Source organism: Nycticebus coucang, chromosome 7, assembly GCF_027406575.1.
Source record: "Nycticebus coucang isolate mNycCou1 chromosome 7, mNycCou1.pri, whole genome shotgun sequence".
Lineage (NCBI taxonomy): Eukaryota > Metazoa > Chordata > Mammalia > Primates > Lorisidae > Nycticebus > Nycticebus coucang.
The window spans coordinates 17448348-17464934 of record NC_069786.1 but is presented as its reverse complement, the minus strand read 5'-3'; the positions used below and the strand labels follow the sequence as shown (position 1 = coordinate 17464934).

At 37.8% G+C, this 16587-nt stretch overlaps 1 protein-coding gene and 2 pseudogenes across 7 annotated transcripts in view; 1 reads left to right on the top strand and 2 right to left on the bottom strand.

Moving 5' to 3' along the window:
- PTPN4 (protein tyrosine phosphatase non-receptor type 4) overlaps nucleotides 1–16587 on the top strand; it is a 271666-nt gene that overhangs the window by 63461 nt on the left and 191618 nt on the right. For 6 of the 7 annotated variants that reach the window (XM_053597537.1, XM_053597536.1, XM_053597538.1 and 3 more), the window contains exon 3: nucleotides 782–936. In XM_053597537.1, coding sequence (XP_053453512.1) covers nucleotides 782–936 — 155 coding nt within the window. Of the gene's footprint in view, nucleotides 1–781; nucleotides 937–16587 lie in introns of those variants that run through there. The other variant, XM_053597540.1, reaches the window with a different exon arrangement.
- LOC128590259 (cytochrome c oxidase subunit NDUFA4-like) lies at nucleotides 4273–4514 on the bottom strand (annotated as a pseudogene).
- Nucleotides 11043–12017, bottom strand: LOC128590257 (cdc42 effector protein 3-like; annotated as a pseudogene).

Here is a 16587-nt window from a genome sequence, read left to right as displayed (position 1 = left end):
TTTTGTTGTTGTTGTTTCTCCTCCACGAATGTTAATTTCTTAAGTATATAAGTCTATGTTTTAAATAATTTTCTTTTGGAACTTTGAAGCAATAGCTTCATTGTTTTTTAGCATCCAGTGTTGCTAATATCAGTGTGATTCTTATTCTCTTAATATTATTATTTTTCCCTCCTAGGTTAAAAATTCAGTAGCCAAGATCGATAGCATTAAGTTTTCTATTTTGTTTTTTTCCTTAGGAATAATAAGAATAATACTATTAGAGTTAGGTTGAGTTTGAAGATAGTTACAATAAAGGGCATTGTATTTTAACAAAAACCCAAATTTCTGTGTTTCTACAAAATCTTAAGTTTTTTAAAATAAGAGAAGGACCCTCTGAAGTTGCGTAATCTTCTTTCCTGGTGTCATTCTGCCATATTTTTAAATAACCTGCATCAGTGAGTAACATTTAATGACCCAAAGTAATATATTCTCCTTCCCCTTCTTTGGGTACTCCGAAGTTTACATATTTTGAGATGGAATATGACTTCTTGAAAATTTTGTGTATTAAGTCTTCTGAATGGAATAGTTTAAAATAAAACTTTTCTTCAAGGCAATTGGTAATTTTATTTTAGAGAATGTACTATATCTCATTTCTGAACTCTGCCTACAGTGTTTATCGTGGTGTTTCAAAATTTATACCCATTTTCTACCTTTTAATTGAGAAACATTGAGTAACATTGCCTTTTAAACTACATCATATCTTCTTTTTATTTAGCGATTTTCTTTTTTTTTTTAAACTTAGACCTTGTGTGGACAGTAATGACCTCACGTTTCCGATTGCCTGCTGGCAGAACCTACAATGTCCGAGCTTCAGAGTTGGCCCGAGATAGACAGCATACAGAAGTGGTTTGCAACATCCTTCTTCTGGATAACACTGTACAAGCTTTCAAAGTTAATGTAAGTATTTTATATCTCTTCAGTCATCTTTGGGTATACATCTGAATTTAGATATATCACTTCTAAACATAGCAAAGGCCCAGTAAAAATAACAGTATGGGGATGTGGAGAAAAGGGAACACTTTTGCACTGCTGGTGGGAATGCAAATTAATACATTCCTTTTGGAAAGAGATATGGAGAACACTTAAAGATCTAAAAATAGATCTGCCATTCAATCCTGTAATCCCCCTACTGGGCATATACCCAGAAGACCAAAAATCACACCATAACAAAGATATTTGTATCAGAATATTTATTGCAGCCCTATTCATAATTGCTAAGTCATGGAAAAAGCCCAAGTGCCCATCGATCCACGAATGGATCAATAAATTGTGGTATATGTACACCATGGAATATTATGCAGCCTTAAAGAAAGATGGAGACTTTACCTCTTTCATGTTTACATGGATGGAGCTGGAACATATTCTTCTTAGTAAAGTGTCTCAAGAATGGAAGAAAAAGTACCCAATGTACTCACCCTTATTATGAAACTAATGTAGGACCTTCACATGAAAGCTATACCCCAGTTATAACCTAAGAATAGGGAGAAAGGGGAAAGGAAGGGGGGGAGGGAGGAAGAAGGGGGACTAATGGGATTACACCTGCGGTGCATCTTACAAGGGTATATGTGAATCCTAGTAAATGTGGAATGTAAAGGTCTTAGCAAAATAACTAAGAAAATGCTACAAAAGCTATGTTAACTAATGTGATGAAAATGTGTCAAACAATGTATGAACCAACTGTATGGTGCCCCATGATCATACTAATGTACACAGCTATGGTTTAATAAAAAAAAAATAATAATAATAAAAAAATAAATAATAAAAAAAAAATAATAACAGTATGGGGGGCGGCGCCTGTGGCTCAGTGAGTAGGGCGCCAGCCCCAAATGCCGAGGGTGGCGGGTTCAAACCCGGCCCCGGCCAAACTGTAACAACAAAAACATAGCCGGGCGTTGTGGCGGGCACCTGTAGTCCCAGCTGCTCGGGAGGCTGAGGCAAGAGAATCACATAAGCCCAAGAGCTGGAGGTTGCTGTGAGCCGTGTGACGCCACGGCACTCTACCGAGGGTAGTAAAGTGAGACTCTGTCTCTACAAAAAAATAAATAAATAAATAAAATAACAGTACGGAAGGTAAGAAATGGTACACCTACAGAGGGCACTTACTATTAATGGAGCTTGCAGGACTTTGAGTTGTTCTGAGTGATTCATTGAATGAGTGGTGAGTGAATATGAAGGCTAGACATTATTGTGCATTACTGTAGAATTTATAAGCACTGTACACTTAGGCTACACCAAACTTGTAAAACAGTGGTGAATTAACCTTAACTTACTGTAACTTTGCTTTATAAGCTTTAAAAAAAATTTTTGACTCTTTTGTAGTAACACTTAGCTTAAAACATAAACACAGCCGGGTGTGGTGACTCATGTTCTTAATTCTAGCACTCTGAGAAAGAATATCCCTTGAGCTCAGGAGTTCAAGAACTAGCCTGAACAAGAGCAGAGACCCTATTTCCGTAAAATAGAAAAATAAGTCAGGTGTGGTAGCATGGCTCTAGTCCCAGTTACTCAGGAGGCTGAGGCAGGCAGATCACTTGAGCCCAGGACTTTGAGGTTGCAATTAGCTGTGATAACACCACTGCACTCTAGCCAGAGTGATAGTGAGACTCTCTCTCCAAAAATAAAATACACACAAATACATTGTATAGCCATAAAAAAACTTTTCTTTGCATACTTATTCTGTAAGATTTTTATTTTTAATTAAAAAATATTTTTTAACTTGAAAATTTTTTTGTTAAAATCCCAAACACAAACACATTAGTAGGCCTACACAGGGTCAGGACTCTCAATATGACTATCTTCCAGCTCCATATCTTGTCCCGTTGACTTTAAGGGCAATAACAGGTATGGAGCTGTCATCTCCTGTGATAATGATGCCTTCTTCTGGAATACCTCCTGAAGGAACTGCCTGAGACTGTCTTACAGTTAACTTTCTAAAAAAAATAAGTAGTAGAACCACACTCTAAAATAACGATTAAAATTATGGTTTAGTAAATACTATGTGATAGGAATTTTTTAGCTCCACTGTGAACTTACGGGACTGCCATCATATATGCTGTTGTTGACCAAAATGTCATTAATGCAGCACATGACTGTACTGAAAGCTTTCCCCTGAAACAAACATTTACCATCCACCACTTATTATGCTCTTTTCATTGTAGTTGTGATTTTAGTTTTTTAGTTTTTTTTTTTTTTTTCAGTATATTTGATGATCTTTTAGGTTTCTTATTCTTGCTTCAGTCTTTTGTGTGGTTTGTCAGTGATTGTGTGGAGTTTTTTGTTTGTTTGTTTTGAGATAAAGTCTCTATTGCCCTGGGTAGAGTGCTGTGGCATCATCATAGCTCACAACAACCTCAGTCTCTTGGGCTCAAGTTATCTTCTTGCCTCAGCCTCCCAAATAACTGAGATTACAGGTAGCTGCCATGAAGCCCAGTTAGTTTTTCCATTTTTGGTAGAGATGGGGTCTCGCTCTTGCTCAAGCAGGTCTAGAACTCCTGAGCTCAAGCAATCCACTATCCTCCACTGGCCTCAGCCTCCCAGAGTGCTAGAATTACAGGCATGAGCCACCGTGCCCAGCTTTGATATATAGTTTTAAACAGAAAAGTTTTAACATTTGGTGGATTCCAATATTTCTTTTCTCTTTTGTCAGATATGCTTTTAGTGTCATATCTTCAAAAAAATTGCTTGTTCCATGGTCACAAAGATTTACTCCTATATTTTTCCCTAAGACTTTTCTAGATTTAGATATTAATTTTAGATCTGTGATCCATTTGGAGTTAATATTTTATATGAGGTAGAGGTCCGATTTCATTCTTTTTTTTTTTTTTTTTTTTTTGTAGAGACAGAGTCTCACTGTACCGCCCTTGGGTAGAGTGCCGTGGCGTCACACGGCTCACAGCAACCTCTAACTCTTGGGCTTATGCGATTCTCTTGCCTCAGCCTCCCGAGTAGCTGGGACTACAGGCGCCCGCCACAACGCCCGGCTATTTTTTTGTTGCAGTTTGGCCGGGGCTGGGTTTGAACCCGCCACCCTCGGCATATGGGGCCGGCGCCCTACTCACTGAACCACAGGCACCGCCCGTTTCAGCTGTTTGTTAATCACTGTAATCCTCAACACAATGCATCAACATGATTTCATGCATTTAGAGGAAAAATATTTCCTGGTTAAGTGGAAAATTGTGAGGACGGTTTCTGGAAGACCTTCATTCTAAGCTGCTTTGTTGTAAAACATTTGATTTAGAAGTGTGGACCTTCTTTCTTTAGTTTGCTATGGTCCACATTCACTGAGTAGAACTTGTATTGAGCATTGGGACCCAGTTTGTTCCAGGGTTCTGGGTTATTCTTTCTGTCCCACTAACATCTGGATTGAACAATGCCAGGTATAAGACATGCAGTGCTACTCCTCTGGCTCCAGTAAGTACAAAAAGGGGACGTAAGCTCAGATGTTTCTCAGCTTGACCGAGGATCTGGTGAAGCATGTTTGTGGCAGAGGCCATTAGCCTGAAGGGAAAAATAAAATAAACCTGTAGGCCAAGACCTGGACTAAGTCTCCCTCAATTTCTTACTTTTGTATGTGGATATCTAATTCTCCCAGCATCATTTGTTGAAAGGAATATTCATTCCAGTTTGAATGATCTTGGTACCCGGGTCACAGATCAATAAATGGAATAGTTTATTTCTGGACCCTCACATCTATTCTATTCTAATGTCTATCCTTTATTCAAGTACCACATCGTCTTGATTTTTGTGGTAAAGTTTTGAAATTGGGAAATGTGAATTCTCCAATGTTATGCTTTTTTAAATACTATTTTGGCACATGCACATTTATAATCGGCTTTTCTGTCATTTTACAATTCCTTTTTGTCTGTTAGACTCTTTAACTCTGTGGTCTACTTTATTTGATACTAAGATAGTGTTTCTTTCTTTGAACTAATGTTTGCATGGTATTTATTTTTCATCATTCAACCTACCCATGTCATTGTACATATTTAGAATTTCTTTGAAACTGCAAAGAAATTTATATACATTCTGCCAGTGTATTTGAGCCTTGGTTGAAAATTGAATTCCTTTAAGACAATGTTTCTCAACCTTCCTAATGCTGCGGCCCTTTAATACAGTTCCTGTGGGTCGTGACCCACAGGTTGAGAACCACTGCTCTAAGAGGACTTTTATTTACTTCTGGAAGTAACCTAGGGGTACCGTAACCCAGTACCACTTCATTTTTTAACTTGATGTTTTTCATAAATCATTGTAGCATGAATTCTTATGAGACAGGCAAGTTTTAGTTTTGTTTTTTAATTTATTGTTTTGTCTTTTTTTGCTATTCTTTATTGTGTGGATTTTTTTGTTACTTACTTTTACTCTATGAATATAACCCATGTAAAGCTTGTAAGTCTTTTGTTATGTTTCCAACCTGAATAGACCTTGATACCACTTTTGATTCCTATATATGTTCTGTGTGGTTAAGACACTAGAAACTAGAAAATTCATTTTATTTTTATTTATTTATTTTTTTGAGATGGGTTCTCACTTTGTCACCCTCGGTAGGGTGCCCTGGTGTCATAGCTCACAGCAACCTCTAACTCTTGGGCTTAAGCAATTCTCTTGCTTCAGCCTCCTGAGTAGCTGGGACTACAGGCACCTGCCACAATGATGGGGTCTCGCTTTAGTTCAGGCTGGTCTGGTCTCAAACTCCTGAGCTCAGGCGATCCACCCACCTTGGCCTCCCAAAGTGCTGAGATTACAGGTGTGAGCCATCGTGCCCAGACAAAGCTAGAAAATTTAAAGACTAGAAACTGACCTTAGCATGTTTTACTAGCTAGGCTTCTTGGTTTCCCTTTGTTTTCAGATCTTTTTCTTTTTTCATAATAGCTCAGTAACAGAATAAAACAAGAAGAATTTGAAAATAATTCATGTGATAATTTAATTTCACTGGGAGGATTTTTCTAGAGCATATATCCTCTACTGTCAAAAACAGAAGTCACGTGGATGCGGGACACAACTACATTAGGGACCTTACCTAACAAACACAAACATTATGTACCCTTATATTAATCTGAAATAATATATATAGTAGAACTAAATATTGAACATATTTCAAATATCAAAATGTATAATCATGTTAAAACATTAAATAAAACAAATTTATAAAGAAAAAGAAGTCATGTTTATGGCATCATTTGCACAGAAAGTTCTCATTTTAATGTCAGCAGATTTAACTACCTATTATTCATTCTTCAGAAGCTTTTTCTTAGAAATTTTTTCTTACTATGAAAATACAAAGATGTTTTCATATAATTTATAACAGAAATTTTGTATTTCTTTATTGTGTATTTATGCTTTATTGTGTATTTATGCTTTAAGAAATTTAACAGAAATTTTGTATGCTTTATTGTGTATTTATGCTTTAAGTTCACTTTAAATTTTTCTGTATGAATTGTAACAAGAATCAACATTTTTTCTTATGGTTTCATTTGATTTTTGTTTTTCCTTATGAGTAGGGAGATATTTGTGTGTTTTGACTCCTTTATTCTGTTAGAATTAAGTTTTAATTACATGTATTATATGTGATAATGAACACTGCGTGAAATCCCGGTATTTTTTGCCATGATATTGAATCAGTTCACTAATACTTCTTTAAGATTTTTGCATCTCACATGTGATTTGCCTTTATTTGTTCTTTTATTACTTTTTGAAGTAGAATCATAAGGCTAATTGGGCAACACTTCCTGTTTTCTCATTCTTCGTAATAGCTTAGGTAAATGGGAGATTATGTGTTCTTTGAAGGTTTTTAGGACTTCACAAGTTTGGTAAACTTTTCTGGTGTAACATTTTCAAACTGCGCACTGATTTTCTTTAGTGATTATATAGGTCTAAGTCAGTGGTTCTCAACTTGTGGGTCTTGACCCACAGGGACTGTTTTAAAGGGCCGTGGCATTAGGAAGGTTGGGAACCACTCTAAAGTGCTCTATCATTCTATTTTCTTTTATTTTCATCTAATACCCTTGTTTCTTGCATTGTTCTTATACAGTCTTATTTGTCTGTTGTTAATCTTTGTAATCCATCTGTAAGTAATTTGGAGGTATAATAAAGTTTTGATTTTGATTAAGTTTTATTCTTTCCATATGGCTATCCAGTTGGCTTACTACCATCTTACCGAAAAAGACCTTCCTTCCCACACAGCTTTTTAGTACTACTTTGTTGGAAATAAAGTTTTTGTGTGTCTGCTTTCTGGGCTCTTTATCCTTTTCCAATGGTTTCTTGGTCTATCTTCATGCCAATTCACATTGTCTTAATTATTTTAGCTTAATAGTTCTTTGTAATGGGCAGAGCAAATCCTTAATCATTAAGTTTTAAGAATGTAAGTCAGCACTGCTAACTCTTGCCATTGATGAATTGATTCTCTGTCTTGTTTCTTGTAATTTTGGGATGAGGACCTTGTCTTTAGGTAAGTGTTAACTCTGGAAATCATCCTTAGGTGAGGTTGAAGATAAGGTTCTTGGCAGTTGTTTTGTTTCTACCCAAGAATGATATTTTTTGTGTTTTCTCTGTTTTTCTTCTTTATTTTACTGATTTATTTTTTATTGTTGAGGTTTCATTGAGGGTACAGAGAACCAGGTTATAGTGATTGCGTTTGTTAGGTAAAGTCCCTCTTGTAATTGTGTCCCACCTCCAAGAGATGTGTCACATAATGTGACTCCCTCCCTCTTCCCTCCTTCCCCCTTCCCTCTCTTTGCTCCCTGCTTCTAGGTCATCAGTTGTCCTCATATCAGAATTGAGTATATTGGATTCTTGCTTCTCCATTCTTGTGATGCTTTACTAAGAAGAATGTGTTTCAACTCCATCCAGGTTAATACAAAAGATGTAAAGTCTCTACCTTTTTATTGGCTGAATAGTATTCCATGGTATACATATACCACAGCTTGTTAATTGGGCTGCCATAAACTGTCTAGTGCAAATGTCCTTATGATAAAAGGATTTTTTTTTCTTCTGGACAGATGCCCAGTAATGGGATTGCAGGATCAAATGGGAAGTCTAGGTTGAGTTCTTTGACAATTCTCCTTATTTCCTTCCAAAAGGGTTGTATTAGTTTGCAGTCCCACCAGCAGTGTAAAAGTGTTCCCTTCTCTCCACATCCATGCCAGCATCTGCAGCTTTGAGATTTTGTGATGTGAGCTATTCTCACTAGGCTTGGTTGATATCTTAGGGTAGTTTTGATTTGCATTTCTCTGATAATTAGGGACAGTGAACATTTTTTCATATCTTAGCCATTCATCTGTCTTTTTTAGAGAATATTGTATTCATCTCTCTTGCCCATTGATATAGGGGATTGTTGGGTCTTTTTTTGTTGTTAATTTGAGTTCTCTGTAGCTCCTAGTTATGAAGCATTTGTCCAGTTCTTAATGTGCAAATATTATTTCCCATTCTGATAATTGTCTTTTTGCTTTGGTTGCTGTCTCCTTAGCTGTACAGAAGCTTTTCAATTTAATTAAGTCCCATTTGTTTATCTTTGTTGTTGTTGCCATAGCCACTGAAGTCTTCTTCATAGCCTTTCCCCAGTCCAATAACTTAAAGTGTTTTCCCCACAATTTCTTTGAGGATTTTTGTTGTTTCATGCCATAGATTTAGGTCTTTGATCCATCTTCAATTTTAGTGGAGAAAGGTGCAGGTCCAGTTTGAGTCTTTTACATGTGGTTATCCAGTTCTCCAGCACCATTTATTGGATAGGGATTCTTTTCTCCAGTGTATTTTCTTATTTGGTTTATCAAAGATTAGGTGCCTGTAAGATGTTAGTTTCATTTCATTGTTTTCTATTCAGTTCCATACATCTGTGTCTCTATTTTTGTGTCAATACCATGCATGCCGTTTTGATCACCTTGTAGTGTAGCTGAAAATCATAGGCTGATGCCCCCAGCTTTGTTTTTATTAATAAGAATTGCCTTGGCTATCTGGGTTTTTTTCTGGTTCCATACAAAATGAAGAATTGTTTTTTCTAAATCTTGAAAATATGATGCTAGTAATTTAATGGGGATTGCATTGAGTCTGTAGATTGCTTTGGAGGTATAAACATTTAAACAATGTTGATTTTTTTTCCCCAGCCATTAGCATGGTATGTTCTTTCATTTGTTAATATCTTCTGCTATTTCTTTTCTTACGGTTTTGTTATTTCCTTTATAGAGGTCCTTTGCCTCTTTTGTTAGATATTTTCCTCAATATTTCATTTTCTTTGAAGTTGCTGTGAAGGGAATTTTGTCCTTCATTAGCTTTTCATCTTGGTTGTTATTGGCATATACAAAGGCTTCTGATTTGTAGACATTGATTTTACATCTGAGACATTACTATATTTTTTGATCACTTCCAGGAGTCATATCATTGAGTCTTTGGGATTCTCTAAGTATAAGATCATATCATCAGCAAAGAGGGAGAGTTTTACCTCTTCTGCCCCTATTTGGATGCCCTTTTTTCCTTCTCTTGCCTGATTGTATTGGCTAGAACTTCCAGCACTATGTTGAGTAGTAGTGGTGATAGAAGACAACCTTGTCTGGTTCCACTTCTAAGTGGAAAAGCTTTTAGTTTTAACCTGTTCATTATAATATTAGCTGTGGGTTTGTCATAGATGGCTTTAATCAGTTTATGAAATGTGCCACCTGTGCCTGTTTTCATCAGAGTTCTAATTAGAAAAGCGTGCTGATTTTATCAAACGCTTTTTCTGCATCTATTGAGAGGATTGTTTAGTCTTTGATTTTGCTTCTGTTAATATGGTGAACATACGCAAGTCCATAACATGTTTATGGATTTGCATATGTTAAATCCATATGAAACCTACTTGATCATGATGAATAGTTTTTTTTTTAATGTGCAGCTGTAATCTATTGGCTAGGATTTTACTGAGAGTTTTTGCATCTATATTGATTAGAGAAATTGGTGTGAAGTTCTCCTTTTTAATTGGGTCTTTTTGTGGTTTTGGTATCAAGGTAATGTTTGTTTCATCGAATATGTTGGGAAAGATTCCTTCATTCTTAATTTTTTGGAATAATTTCTCTAGTATGGGTATAAGCTCTTCTGTGAAGTTTTTTTTTTTTTTTTTTTTAAGCCAAAGACACGTAAAAATATATTTTAACTTTAAAAATAACTTAGTTATACCGAGGGTGGCGGGTTCAAACCCAGCCCCGGCTGAACTGCAACCAAAAAATAGCTGGGCATTGTGGCAGGCGCCTGTAATCCCAGCTGCTCGGGAGGCTGAGGCAGGAGAATCGCGGAAGCCCAAGAGCTCTAGGTTGCTGTGAGTCCTGTGACATCATGGCACTCTACTGAAGGCAGTAAAGTGAAACTCTGTCTCTACAAAATAATAATAATAATAATAATAATAACTTAGTTATAGTAATACTTTGCTTGTGTCAGCTTACTTTGTAGCTGACAGTCAAAATTTTGTGATATAGATAAAACATACAGGGATACATAACAACTAAAAGAAAATCCCCCAAACCCACAAAGTTGTTCAAATGTGAAAACAGAGAAAAGCTTTAACACTGAAGAATTCACTATGGTGAGCCCAAACAATATAAGGTAGTAAAGAGTGTAGAAAAAAGGGTTAGATGTTAAATGAATTTTGACTTCCTCTTGTTCAGAAAACATCGGAGTGTTGTAAAGTTCCTTAACATGACTGGTCCAGCCCTTCATAGCTAGGGCCAATCCCGGCCAAGCCAGGTTCCTTACGTGTCGCAAACAACAAAAGTGAGCTGATCTGCCAAAAATGGGTTCTGACTCACTTCCTCTTTTTGCCAGGGCAGTTTTATTTACTTACGTATTTATTTTTTTTCTGAACTGTTTGTGCAAACAGGTAAAAAATATTTTTATAAAAACATTATTTTAGAAAACCCATCACACAATTACAAACACAGCCCGGGAAGCCCTTCTCTCAACTGTGCGACTGTGATTAGTCTGGCTTAGTTTTTGTTTTTGTTGTCCTATGCTTTTTACCCCAGAGGAGAAGAGCTGGCATCCTGTTACTTATTTTTATCCATGACATTTACCACTTCATCCAAAAGTAAGGGCCCAAAGTTGAGCTGCAGGGAGAAGAGAGACCCTCTGATATCAGAGAGCAACTCCTCTGACTTAGTCTTTCCTTTGTTTTCTTTCTTTCTTTTTTTATTGTTAAATCATAGCTGTGTACATTAATGTGATCATGGGGCACCATACCCTGGTTTTATAGACCGTTTGACACATTTTCATCACACTGGTTAACATAGCCTTCCTGGCATTTTCTTAGTTATTGTGTTAAGACATTTATATTCTACATTTACTAAGGTTCACATGTACTCTTGTAAGATGCACCGCAGGTGTAGTCCCACCAATCACAGGCAGGATGGTCAAAAATGCCCTCGACAGGCCAGTCAGGGTACTATTCCAACAGGTGGAGGAGTGGCTGTTCCTGCCCTGGCTGGACTGAGATACAGAACCACTGGAGCTCCACGAGGTGTCACCCTGGTGGACTCTCCCTCTCTCCAGCAGACTGCTCTTCTCCTGAGCTTTCTCCTCCATGACAGGCTCACAGCTAAGCTGGACAGCTTGGCAGGCCCGAAGGACTCCTGTTTAGAATTAAATACATCACTGGTGACAATAAGGGCAGCATGAGAGCTTGGGATTCTCCAATGGTTGGGAGGGAGATGGCATTTTTGAGCACCGGAGAGGGTGTTTCTGAGAACGTAAGAGTCTGAAGTGCTATTGGCCTGAAGAACTTGTTACGCCCAGGGAACTGGCTCACGCATACTTTCTCCTAGTTCCCAGGTAAAAGTTCATAGTTCCTCTGAAGGAAAGAAATATCTCCAAAAACATTATGCTAGCCCTCTTTGCCGATGTGAATGGTGTGGCAAAAGTCTCCAAGGGGAGGACTGATCATATCAGGAGACAAAATGTCCCTCAGTTTACTTTCCTTTCTTGTTATTGACCTCTTTCAGATAAATTGGGGTCTTGGCTGGCATCTTGGAATTTGAAAATTATCTGTTTCACAAGAGGGAAAAGGGGCCACTTTCTTCACAGATTTTGTATGTTTCTGAAAAATCCTGTTTGATAGGAACCATCACATCATTTTTCTCAAGTGGCTTCAGAATTGGCTCTGAAATGAGATGGGATCTAAGAGACCTTCCTATGGTTACAGCCAAGTGGGGCTTCCTGGAGAGTTGGTTACATTATCCAGCTCCTTCCACAACAAGGAAAAACCAGAGCCTCCAAGAATCCCAGCAGCCGCCCGGACATCTCCCTATCCAGCGAGCATGCAGATCCAGTCAGGTCAGCCGGCGCAGTGCCTGCTCACAGCATTATTCACTCCAAGACCTGTGAAGGTACCCCAGGCCCGTGGCCAGGTCTTTGGGCTGGCCCCCCTGCTCAGGCCCAACTACCGCGCTCCTGTTCCTGAAGTTTTGATAGAACTCTGGTGTGAAGCCATCTGGACCTGTGCTATTTTTTGTTGGGGGCTTTTTTGTTTCTTCAGTCTCAGTTCTTAAAATTGGTCTGTTCAAGAAATCTATTTCTTCTTGATTAAGTCTAGGTTGAGGGTATGATTCTAGCTATTGATCCATTTCCTCCATATTGTCAAATACTAGGGCATAGAGTTTCTTACAGTGCTTAGAGATAATCTCTTGGATGTCTGTGGCATCTGTTGTTATATTTCCGTTATCATTTCTGATTGAAGTTATTAGAAATTTTACTGTTCTGTTTCTAGTTAATCTGGCCAAAGGTTTATCAATTTTTATTTATTTTTTCAAAAAACCAACTTTTGGTTTGTTAATTTCCTGAATGATTCTTTTGTTTTCAATTTCATTAATCTCTGATTTAATTTTGGTTAATCTTTTCATGAATATGGTTCATGAGTTTGTTGATGCACTCTTTCTGTTTTTCAAATGTAGGCATCTAATGCAATAAATTTCTCTCTTAAGACTGCTTTTGCTGTATCCCGCAGGTTTTGGTAATTTGTGTCTTCATTGTTGTTATGTTTGAGGAATTTAACAAAATCCTCTTTTATCTCTTCCTAAACTCAACTATTATTCAGCATAAGGTGGTTTAATTTCCAAGTCTTTGTGTGGGGATGTACTGTTTTTTTGGAGTTGATGGTCGGGAGGGAGATGGAGGTATCTTGGAGGTATCCAACTTTATTACCTTGTTGTCTGAGAAGATACAAGTTATAATTTCTATTCTTTGAATTTTGTTGCGATTCGATTTGTATCCTAGGATGTGGTTGATTTTGGAGTATGTATGGCCTGACGAGAAAAATGTATATTCCTTAGCTTTGGGTTGTATTTTATATATATGTCTATTAATTCCATTTGTTCTAGGGTCACATTTAAGTCCTTTGCATCTTTATTTAGTTTCTGTTTAGTTCAGTCACCAGGGTGTTAAAGTCCCTATTTATTATGGTTATGGAATATCATATTTCTCAGATGCCTCAAGATCCTTTTGAAAAATCTGGGAGTATGTAAGTTGGGTCGATAAATATTTAAAATGGAAACGTCTTTTTGTTGTATTATTCCTTTGACCATTATAAAATGTCCATCTTTGTCTTTTTTAACTTTAGTTGCTTTAAATCTGCTTGTATCTGAAAATAAGATTGTAACCCCTCCTTTCTGATTTCCATTTGCTTGAAATACTGTTTTCTATCCCTTAATCCTGAGTCTTGATTTGTTCTTCAAGGCTGTGTGTGTTTCCTGGAGAAGCATATGATGGCTTCTGCTTTTTTATTCAGTCAGCCAGCCTGTGCCTCTTCTGAGGTGAGTTCAGTCCATTGACATTTATTGAGAGAATTGATGAGTGTGGTGGAGTTCTATTCATCTTATTTTGCAAAAGTCCATTGTGTAGTTTTATTCTTTGGGCCATTGTAGAAGCTATGTTTTGACCTTTAGCTTCTGGGTGTTTATTTTGCTGGTAGTCCATTGTGGAGTTTGAAGAATAGGTCTAAGTATTTCTTGTAGAGCTGGTTTTGTTGTGACTAATTTCCTCAGTGCTTATTTATCTGCAAAAGATTTGAATTCTGCATCAATATTGAAGCTTAGTTTATCAGGATACAGAATTATGGGCTGAAAATTGTTTTGTTTAAGAATGTTGAACGTGGATGACCATGCTCTCCTGGCTTGGAAGGTTTCAGTGGAAAAGTCTGCTTCATCCTAATAGCTCTGCCTTTATAGGTCAGTTGGTACTTAGTCCTGGCTTTTTGCAGAATTTTTTCTTTCATCTTGACTTTTGACAGGTTCATCACAATGTGTCTTGGAGGGGCTCTATTTGAATTGAGATGACCCAGGTTCAATATCCATCTAAAAGGAGTGTGTCGGGGTCTTTAGTAAAACTTGGGAAGTTTTGCTTTATGATGGTCTCCAGTAGGGCTTCCATTCCTTTGAGACAATCTTCTTCACCTTTGGTATCCCTATTATTTGTATATTTGAATGCTCCATGGAGTCTCATAGTTCTCTAAGCACCTGTTCTGCTTTCTCGCTCTTCTTTTCTGCCTCTTTAACTACCTGGGTTAACTCAAAAACTTTATCCTCTAGCTCTTTCTTCTCCATGGTCTAATTTATTTTTTATGTTTTCTCTCCATGGTCTAATTTATTTTTTATGTTTTCTACTGCATCTTTGTATTCCCTGCTTGTCTCCTTCATTTCCTTAAGCTCCGCCATAATCCTTTTTATAGTCTGTATATCTCTCATCTGACTTTTGGTTCTGTCTTTCCATTTTCTCATCTATTCCTTTCATTGTCTTTGTCATCCATATTTTAAATTCCCTTTCTGTCAAGTCCATGATTTCTTTATAGGTGGAGTCTTCTGCAGTAGCTGCCTCATGGTCCCTTGGGGGAGTTCTTCTGTTTTGGTTTTTCACATTGCCTGACTTTTTCTGTTGGTTTCTCCTCATGTGTTCTTTCTTCTTGTTCACCTCCTTGTCCTCCTTTTTCCTTGTCACTATCTCCTGTTTGACTTCAAACGGAAGTCCTTGCTATTGATGACAGTATGTTGCAATATGTCATTGGGACACAAGGTGGCACTGTGTTTCTTTTAGGAAATGGAGAACTCAGCCAACAACCTCTATGTTCCTTATTCCAAACTCAGTTGCCTCTGGTGATCACCTGATTGTTTCCTAAGCATTCAGACCCTGCTGGGTTGGGATTTTAAAGCTCACAAGAATCCTTCAGGGGCAGGTTTCATGGGGTGCAGGAGTCCCTCAGCCTGTCGCATGAGTGGAGTTATAATCTCTGTAGGTAGAATTAAGACAGCTGTGCTTTAGGCCCCTTCTAAGACCTTCTCACCACATTCTCACAATGGCAGCCCGTTGGCTACTGCACTGAGACCTTCACAGGATGGCTGCCTCGCTAGCCACCAAATGTATGTCAAGTCCACTCCAACTGGAATTCAAATGTGGTTGCTGTATACTGTTTGAGTCTGCCCACTCTTCCAAGCTTTCCACTCAATGCACAGCTTCCCCCAACAACTGAAAACTCCCAAAAGGTTTTCTCCTATCCTAGGCCTCTGGGTAGCCAGTCAGCCACAGCTCATTGCAATTACTTGCTTAATTCATCAGATTTCTACTGCTCTGGTCATAGGCTATATCCAGCTCACCCCACCTCCTTGCTGTTCTCCCTGAGCTATGACTCAGGGTAAGATCCTCCAAGAATGATTTTTCTAAAGCACAATTTTTGCTTTTGGGGTTTTATAAACAGTAGATTGTATAAAATCTAATTTCACACACTTGAGGTCAGTCTGGTGCTTATCAATTTTCAGGGTAGACCTTTCTTCATTCTGATCCCAGATGGAGGCAGAAAAACCTCTTTGTTCTCCTCCCAGGCTGGTTGAAAAATGTTTTTCTCCCCTAGTCTACCTTTAATTGAGAAATGTTGACAACCCAGAGTCTGGGCTTTCAGTGGGGAAGTCTTAACATCTGTATCTTACCTTATTTGGGCACAGGGCCGGCACATTGTCCTACCTGTGTATTATAAATCCAAATTATTTGGGTTTGTTTCTTCCTTTTCCTTCCAGTGCCCACCTGTTAAAAAAGTTGATACATAGCCAGGCATGGTGTGTCACACTTGTAACCTAGTACTCTGGGAGGCAGGGGCAGGTGGATTCCCTGAGCTCAGGAGTTTGAGACCAGCCTGAGCATGATGAGACCCCCGTCTGTACTAAAAATAGAAATAGCCAACCAGGAGTGGTGGTGGGTGTCCTTAGTCCCACCTACTCAGGAGGCTGAGGCAAGGGGATCTCCTAAACTTCCAGGAGTTTGAGGTTTCTGTGAGCTACGATGCCATTGCACTCTACCCTTGGCTCAGAATAAGATTCTGCAAAGAAAAATTAATGCATAATACTTGTATATATTTGTGGGAGTATATGTGATATGTCCAGAATGTGTAATGATCAAGTCAGGCTATTTAGGGTATCCATCACCTGGAATATGTGTCATTTTTATATGTTCAGAACATTTCAAGTCCTCTCTAGAAATTCTAGCTATTTTGAAATATACAATACTTTATTGTTAACTGTAGTCACCCTGCTCTATTGTTGAACATGAGCATTTATT